The 9,050-nt window shown below is 35.2% G+C and overlaps 2 protein-coding genes across 2 annotated transcripts; both read right to left on the bottom strand.

The window, feature by feature from the left end:
- Positions 1 to 264: 264 nt before the first annotated feature.
- Positions 265 to 1,400, bottom strand: LOC110604207 (transcription repressor OFP8). Its single transcript, XM_021742343.2, has one exon. It carries the CDS (start codon positions 1,338 to 1,340, stop codon positions 432 to 434), a length of 909 nt encoding a protein of 302 aa, XP_021598035.1. The 5' UTR covers positions 1,341 to 1,400; the 3' UTR covers positions 265 to 431.
- A 3,232-nt stretch (positions 1,401 to 4,632) lies between these two features.
- Positions 4,633 to 8,780, bottom strand: LOC110603429 (polyol transporter 5). The gene is made up of 2 exons (XM_043951691.1): positions 6,529 to 8,780; positions 4,633 to 6,370 (listed from the first exon to the last, which is right to left on the bottom strand). The coding sequence occupies exons 1-2, from the start codon at positions 6,773 to 6,775 to the stop codon at positions 5,010 to 5,012; spliced, it is 1,608 nt and encodes a 535-aa protein (XP_043807626.1). The 5' UTR covers positions 6,776 to 8,780; the 3' UTR covers positions 4,633 to 5,009.
- Between the last annotated feature and the right edge of the window lie 270 nt (positions 8,781 to 9,050).

Here is a 9,050-nt window from a genome sequence, read left to right as displayed (position 1 = left end):
TTAAATTTTTCTCAAGCTAAAAAGTCTAAAAGGTTAAGGGAACAAACAACAATCCTCTCTGACCTTTTTAAATTTCCATCAGCAACCTTTTCTTTTCCTTCTCCTTTTGATAAGACTCAACAATCTTTTTAAAAAGATGCACAGAAACTCCCACAAGCTTCTGATATCAAAATCAAAAGATCACAGTAAAAAAAATGAAAACCAGAAATAATAGCATGGAGACAGGATCTGCGTGTGAGATCTAATAGAGAAGATAATCGTGGAGAAAGAAAAGAGGATTCTTTTCCAGCCTTTTGTGGCTATATCTTGTTGAAAAAGAAATGCTGAACGTACAGAGATATTGGAAAGATGATCCATTAACACACTGTTAAACATAGTTAATTAGAACTCTAAACTACAAGATAACAGAAGACAAACTAAGGTTTTCTTCATTAAGACCAGTTAGAGAACAAGGCCTCCCAAATCTCTGTGAAGACCTCAATAATAATCCTATGATGATGTGATGAGTTCAAGGACAGGAAACACTGCAATAGCTGTTCGAGATCCTTAGCAGCAAATATCTGCTTTTCAACGATCATCTCTAACATTGATGTCCTGAAATCATCGTATGGATCACTAGAACTCTTCACCACTGCAAAGCTATCCTTCACTTTTCCATGCAAGGGGAAAACACCCATTTGAAAAGTTTTAGAGGCAACCCTTTTCCGGCGAGAACTGTGGTGCTTCTTGCGGCGAGAACGGTGGCAGTGAGAACCTGATGAAACTGAGGAGAGACTTCTTGAAGAAAAAAGAGTGTCTGACTCTCCTTCTCTCTCGTCTTCGTCTTCATCACTGCTAAACCAATAGCTACCTTCAAAATATTCACTATCATGAGAAGATGAGCTAAACAGATTGACATCCCTCCGACTGCTCTTCAAATGGGTATTGTTTTTTTTCTTTTTCCTGTTCTTCACTGATCTCGAACTCTTCTTTTTCTCTTTGAAACCAAATTCTTTGTGGAATGGATTCAAAGGAGAAGCAGGCGACGCAGGTGGACAAGTGTTTTCATTAGCATTGTTTGCGGATACAAAAGGAGGATATCGTCCGGATATTTTTTGCCTGGGGAAGATGGAGTTGGTGATGACTTTGGCTGTTGTTTCGGGGCTTTTGGGTCTACAAAGGGAAGGATAAGGTCGAGGCCTAGGAGGCAAAGACTCCATCACATGGAAATGGAAGTAATCCTTGTGGCTTTGAGGGGAAAAGACAGCTTTTTCGACCACGTCCGATATGTTTCTGGTCCGACAAGAGCCAAAGGAACCCCGAAACATGCGAGAGATTCGCATCTTGAATCGATTTTCCATTAGAGAGAGAGAGAGAGAAATGAAGAGAACTTGTCTGTGACAGGTTTTTGAAGAGGGAGGTGGCGGTATTTAAGGAGAGAATGGAATAAAGGAATTTGTTTTTATTTTTAATAATGATGAATTAATAAGGAGGTTTATTGCAACGTGGTTAACGATGGTTCAATTATTGAAAAATTCGAAATAATTTATATTAAAATATATGTATTTTCCTTTTCTTTTTCTTCTAAACCAAATAATTTATTGATTAAATTATTAATATATCCATTTTTAACGAAAGTAAAATTTATTAATTTCAACAATATTTAAGTTCCAATCGGCCTGATTTCAACTGTTAAAATAATTTTTAAATTAATTATATTTTGGGTCAAATGACTTAAAAATAATTTGTACAGTTGCATCTATGACACCTTTTACTGTTCTTTAATTAATTCGTACATATTCTGCTTTGTCTGAATATAGAGGTCCATTGCATTACTCAATCATTATTTAATTATGACAATCTTTTATTTTGAATACATAGAATGTTTGTTATTTTTTTATATTCTCTAATTTTTTATATATTATTTTAAGTAGAAAATGAAATAGAGAGCTCAAAATTTGAATTTAAATGTACAGGGGAAATGGGTTTTTCAAATAATTGTAGAAACAATAAGCCTGAGATTGAAAATGACATATAAATTATGTGCATGAAGAATTAATGGAAGTGGAAGGATTGTTGGACAGCAACTAGGTTTGTTTTGTTCTACCTATATACATATATGTGTCTGTCGACTGATCTTTTCAGACAAGTTTCATTAATCTTATAACATCCACTATATTATTTTGAGGTAACCCTTGAACCCAGTTAGTTTAAACTTGGCCTACTTTGTTTTGCCAATAATGATATATATATCACATCTTGCAGCTCATTTCTGTTTAAATTTCTCTGTTGTTTTCTCTTTTTAGGGTTCTGGCTTGGTTTCATTGACAGATGAACCACCTTCCCAATTGTTTACTTCAACTAAAGCTAATTAATGTTCTCACCAAGTCTATCAGTACTCGTTTAATATTGCACATGAGCACTACTGAATTTTAATTTAATGTATCGGAATTAAAGTCAATAGTTAATATAAATCGAGTAAATAGGTACGTTATAAAATAATATACAATTTTTTTATTATTATTATGAATATGAATATTTTAATAGTTGAAAGACTCAAATTCGAGATTTCACTCATTTTTTATAAGTTAAAAATAAAAAATAATTATTTTATCTTTTAATAATTTTGATTTGGGGAAGAAAAAAGAATTGAAAAAGATGGATGAAGGGGCCCAAAAGGCTTCATGGAGGGGAGAGGGAGGGAGGGAGAGAGTTTTGAAATGTGAGATTTTTCAGAGTGGAAGACAAAGGTAAAATTGTTAGCTTTTCCCTTGTTTCTTGCTGATAAAATGTAGTCAACTTTTCAATGTTCAAATCTATATAGATTTTATATAAACTTGTCAATATGCTTTTGTCTGGCATGAACCTTTTTACCCTACATAAAAAGACATGTGAAAATGTCTAAGTCTTTGGCTGCACCCTAGAGACTACTCTCACCTCATCTCTCTTCCCAACAAATAAATAAATAAAAAAGTAAACATCTTTGTTTAAAAAAACCTAAATATCAAGGCCTTATGGTCTCTGCGTCCTTTATATGAAGAGGAGCATCTGAGGATGTAAGAAGCTTGCAAGGAGACAAAAACACACGAAAGAGTGAAAGTCTTAGCCTTCAAATGCGCCACCAAGAGCTAACAGACAGTTTTGGGTAAGTTGGATTCAGCTTTTTGAAGTATGAGATTTGTTCTATGACAAGAAGAAGCTATTGCATTTGACATATATTTTCTGTGCCACTTTTGCTATCTGGTTATGATCAATATTTTAAAAACTATAAGGGCTCTGAAAATTTCAAAACCCAGTTCGGCTTTTTCCAATTGGCTTTTGTGTGTTGACAAATGCACTATGACTTTTGCCTAATTGTGGTTTTATATTAATTAATCTATCCTTCCTTTCAAGTTTCATTAACAAGCGGTTACATCAATTTTGTGGGTTTTGATTATCACATTGGCACGAGACATTTCCTGATGCATTACATACTACTCTAATCAATAAAATTAAACTATATCATTATATTATTTTTTATAAACTAAAATTAAAAGTTTATTAGATAAATAGTTTGGTTGAATGAAAAATCAATTAACTGATATCAATTTAATGAGAATGAATGTAGAAAATAAATAAGAATTAATCGATCGAATTCTAAATTTTGAAAGGTTAAGACTTTTGAAAAGAAAATAAGTATGATAAATTTCATCCTTATTAGGAATCAGATCAATAATATATATACTTCTTGTTATTCTGACATTTTACGTTTCGTATATTTTCTTGCAGAGTGTCAGATGATTCATTAATAGTAAACATTTGACTAATAAATATTGAACAGACTAGTCCATACTCCATTTGTTAGTATTATATCAATTTAACTTAATCTACACGCATTTATGATTTCAAAGATTTTTTGAGATGTTTGGTTTGTGGGAAATTAATTTCGTGTCTCAATTTTTTGAGATTGTGCTCGACCCACTTGATTTATTTTGAGATAGATTCTGCTCAATTAATAAAACCAATCAGATTGTGAATACGTGTCTAGGAGTTTTTCATCAATTTTTTAAATTATTTTTTAAATTATTATTTTTAATTTCATATTGAATGAGTAAAAAAATATTATTTTATAACTACAGAATCACTCAAAATAAAATTTTCAACTAACATTAGTTATAAATGTATATTTAATTAATCGAAACTTAATTTGGAAAACTAATCACCTTCCAAATTTTATCAATATTGAGGTAGATGGAATTTTACTCAATTCATTATTATAATTAAATGATGAATGCTGTTAATATTTTATTTTTATTTCAATGCTACACTTGTTTTTTTTTTTTTAACATTAAATCTTGTTGGTGCCAAAATTATCCATTATTTTAACTATATAACATACATTCGTTACTATTATTCTATGATGTGACATATAGCTGTTAATAAATTTTAATTATTAAGTTGGTAGAATCTTCAAAAACTCAATTGCTAGAAATATTGATGGACTTCAGTGCAAAACATAATATAAATGATGTAGGTATGCTTAATTTGCTTTTTCATTTAAATGAAATTTATATTTTATTAATCAATATTAACAATATATAAAAATGAAAAATCTTATTCAATACATGCATCTTATTTTCAATTCAAATAATGAAATCAAAAATTTCCATTGATTTCCATGAATTTTTTCCAAACATTACATGGATTAAGGTTCTGACATAGGAAAGTTGAACATGAAAGCATGGACATGCAAAACTAAGTCAAGGTGGGATGGAAAAGCAATATTTTCAGCTTCAGACCAGAGAAGCTGTGTGCTGAATTTATTGGAAAATAAGAACCCTCTCAGCACATGTATTTATCCAAACCAGGTGTTTTGCTCTTCCAAGTTCCCGGTTCCAGCTTATACAGGAATTCCAACATGAGACTCCACAAAGCAACAATAATCCCTGGCTTCACAGCTTCATCACACCCCAATCTATATGTGTAACCAAAGCCTCCTTTGCTTCCAAATTTGAAAGGCGTCGGGAATTGAAACTGCATATGTTTTTGAGTTAAGCAACGAAGTGTCTTTGATCATCAGGAATTTTATCTTCAAAGAGAACACCAATCTCTTCCAAGGTCTTGCCTTTAGTTTCAGGCAAAAATAAATAAAAGAAAACAGTACCCACTACCATAATTCCTGCTAGTGCAAAAAATGTTCCTCCAAATGAGATCAGCTTGGAAGTGCTTAGAAATGTCATGGCCACAATCCCACTTACCAATCTGTTAACTGATATTGCCAAGCTTGAACCTTGGGCCCTTAACCTCATTGGAAATATCTCTGAAGAGTACACCCATGTGACTGGCCCAAGCCCAATTGAAAAGAATGATACAACAGCACATACAGCCGCTATGCACAATACAATTGCCCACAAAGGCTTGCTATCTGACTGCTCTAGATACTTTGAGCCCACCCCAAGGGAAGCCAGTGATACAGCCATCCCAGTCGAGCCTAACAACAAGAGGGGTCGCCTCCCAAATCGGTCCAGAAAAAGGGCTGAAACAAAAACAAAGGATGTTTTGGCTAATCCCATGATCACTGTAACACCTACAATTTGTTGCCTGCTTTGGATTCCAGCGTCCTTGAACACTTCAGGGCTGTAATACACAACAGCATCGTTGCCTGAAGCCTGCATGAAGAAGTTGACTCCAATTGCAGCAATCAGAATACGGCGAATGGGCCGAGATGGTCTACACAATAACTCTTTCCAAGCACCCTTCCCACTCCAATTGCTTGAAGCAGCACTTTCGGTCAAGTCCTTAGCAGACTTTATCATTTCAGCTAATCTCAATGCTGCTTCATCCTTTGATTCTGATGTTTTTATCAAAACCTGCTTTGCGTCACCAAACCGGCCTTTCATTACAAGCCAATGAGGGGATTCAGGCATCGCCAGGACACCTAAAGCAACAATTATAGCTGGCAAAGCTGCAAGTCCGAGCATCAGTCTCCAGTTCATATTATCAGGAAGACTCGATAGAGCATAGTTGGAGACATAACCGAGTAGAATTCCTATATTAATGAAGACTTCAGGAAGGGAAGATAGGAAGCCTCGAGTCATGGCTGGGGAGAGCTCTGCGGTATAGACTGGAGCAATCATTAAGGAATAGCCAACGCCAATGCCAGCTACTACCCTTCCAGCCATGAGAAATATGAACGATGGTGCAAATCCCATCAGAAGTGCACCAATAAGGAATGTGACTGCAGCCAAAATAATGGTATAACGTCTGCCAATGTAATCAGATGTTCTGCCGGAAGCAAGTGATCCAATCAATGAACAGACATTAAGGCAACCCACCAAGATCTCCACTTGTGTTGATGAGATCTTGAGGTTGTCCTTGATGTAGAGCACTGCACCACTCATCACCCCGATATCTGCAGATAGTAATTTCAACATATTAAATATTTTCTATTCCTCTTCTGGTGAGACCTAATGATTTCTAATTTCCCTCCCTCTTGATTGGGTATCTTTAGCTGGAAAATCACAACATAAAGAGGGAAAAATCTCAAGAAAGGAGGAGGATGAAACTAACCGTAGCCCAAGAGAACAGAGTTTGTGGAGGCCAGAATCGCACCACCAAAAGCGTACTTGTTAATGAGTCTCTTTCTATGAGCTGAAACACCCTGTAGTGCGATGTGTTCTTGGGATCCACCTTCAGCAGCTTCCTTGCAACCTACTTTGTTTCTTCTCTCGTTTTTTGGATAAGCTTCTGAAGGTGAAGAAGATTCTGAATCAGGAAGTGGATGGTAGCATCCACCTTTATCTGAACCGACTTGCATCACTGGAAGATCGAATGCCGGAAGAACTGACAATTTAGACTATAAATCCCAAGTGGCTCAATTCAACAGAATCTGTTCATTAAGTTCTCCTCCAAATATACTTAATCAAAAGGAAAAAAAGGGAACATTTGCACATTTTTATATGACTCTCAAAAGGGTGGAAAGTGGAGTAAGAGAAAGAAGCTTCCCTTTTTACCTTTTCAAAGCCACTTTCTAAGAAGAACGCATGCCAGGCACGCTTCTTCACAAGCTACTGGAAAAAGGGAGCTGAAATGGACCTACACACTCAACTTCTTCACAGGTTCAAAGCATAGCCCTGAAGCAATGATTTTTTATACTGAAAAACGTGTTTTGAGGAGGCTGTGGGCACATAGCCAGGTCAATGACTACATAGGCATTACTTAATTGCAATTATGGTCCAATGGTACCTGTCTAATCTCACATCCAACAATCCTAAGCAAGATTTGGAACACCTTTAGGGACAACATATCTTTGCGCATATACAGGCAAGTGTTAGAGGATTTCTATTTGACTACAGGTGGATTTCCACAATCAGAAGCCAAAGAACCCCACCGCACAAAGCTGTTAAAACTTGAAGCCAAGTAACCATATTTGACAATTTGACATCTCAATGTTGTCTCCACATATGACAAACAACTGCTACAGAATCAATGTGAACACAACTCAGAGAATATGCCACTTTTTGAGTTCCCAAATGTTATACACATGGCCTTTTTCCTTGTCTTTAAATTGCAGTTTGAGGGATAAGCAAGCTGATTTGTGAGCAAGCCAACTTTATTGAGAAAAAGAAAGATAAGTTGAATTAGTCTCAAGTGAGAGGCCATAGGATCCTTGTTTGAAATCTAAAAGCAAGATAACTTGCACTAACTGCTCCAGTGGAGCTGAAGTATTGAGAAAAAGAAGGTATAAGTTATAATTTTTAAAGAAGCCCACAGCCAGCAGACTACCTAGGTCCAGCAAAAGCAAACAAACAAAATTGAAATAATTCTCCAGAACCAGTTCATATTACAATCATTCATCTCAAGAAAAATTATCATCTGAGGCACTGGAAAAAAGAATCAACGACATACCTAATTTGCTTACATATAATAAAGATGCCATCATCCTGATCCTAAGGTTTAATTTCATAGTTGTTTATTTATATGGATTGGCATTGGATATAAAAGAAAAGCCACAAGCTTCTCTAGAAAAATATGAAAACCCCAAATCCCTGCCACTTGTTTCCATCTGAGACTAAAGACCAGTTCACACTTCCTTCACCAAGATGAAGGCTCAAGGCTCAGGTCCCACAATGTAGAAGCGTGTACATAAAAACCTAGAGAGAAGAGTTTCCTATACATTAGTTGGAGTTTTCTAGTCTTTTTTAAGTCCAACCTCCATCATTGTTTTTGGACTATTATCATTAATGACCTTTTGTTTTTAAATACTTTATAGCATTTAGGCCCAATGCAAATCATGTGCTTGACAATTGAAAACACAAGTATATAAATTGCTAGGTAACACGTACTTCCAGCCACATGAACCTGAATTAATATCCACCTAATGGCTCCTGGATTTCTGAATTTTCAGCATAAACCCTGGATATAGCACTTGTATTTCAAGGGGAATGCTTAACAAGAAATTTCTAACAGCAACAGGAATTGAAGGCGCAAGTCATGAAAATATGACTTGACAAAAGATAAGATGTCAATATGATAAAAGGAAATGATCTAGCAAACTGAAACTTAGCCAAGATTCATCAGCAGAACATTACAGGCTTGGATAAGTTAGGAAAAAAGAAAGTGCAATTTGAGAACATAAATTGATGAAAGGCACAGTATCACAGTCACATTAAGAAAACATACCTGCAGTTGAATCAGAATTCAGGAGACCACATTATGAAAGAATTAGGAGTAGACCATAGACTTTAGAATCTGCATTTCTTCTCAAACTTCTGAATCATTGATATGAAGTTTCAAATATTTTTTGCACTTGCAGAGATCTCGAGACAAAAATAAAAACATAATAAATCTCAATAAGCCAAAAGGGGAATGTATATGTATATATATATACTACAACTCAAATGCTTACTGGTCCCCATTACCAATGGCAATTGCCTTATAAATCTCGTGCAAAAATACACGTAGTCATACACACCCAAAAAGAGAAGTTGCAAACTGCAAATTTGTGGGCACCAACCAGTGCCAACAAATTCATCATTGGCCATTTTTTAGAACAAACGGTGATCAAATTGGCCTGTGGTGGCATCGTAGGA

Source organism: Manihot esculenta, chromosome 16 (assembly GCF_001659605.2).
Source record: "Manihot esculenta cultivar AM560-2 chromosome 16, M.esculenta_v8, whole genome shotgun sequence".
Lineage (NCBI taxonomy): Eukaryota > Viridiplantae > Streptophyta > Magnoliopsida > Malpighiales > Euphorbiaceae > Manihot > Manihot esculenta.
The sequence above is the reverse complement of the archived record's forward strand: the minus strand, read 5'-3'. Positions and strand labels throughout refer to the sequence as shown.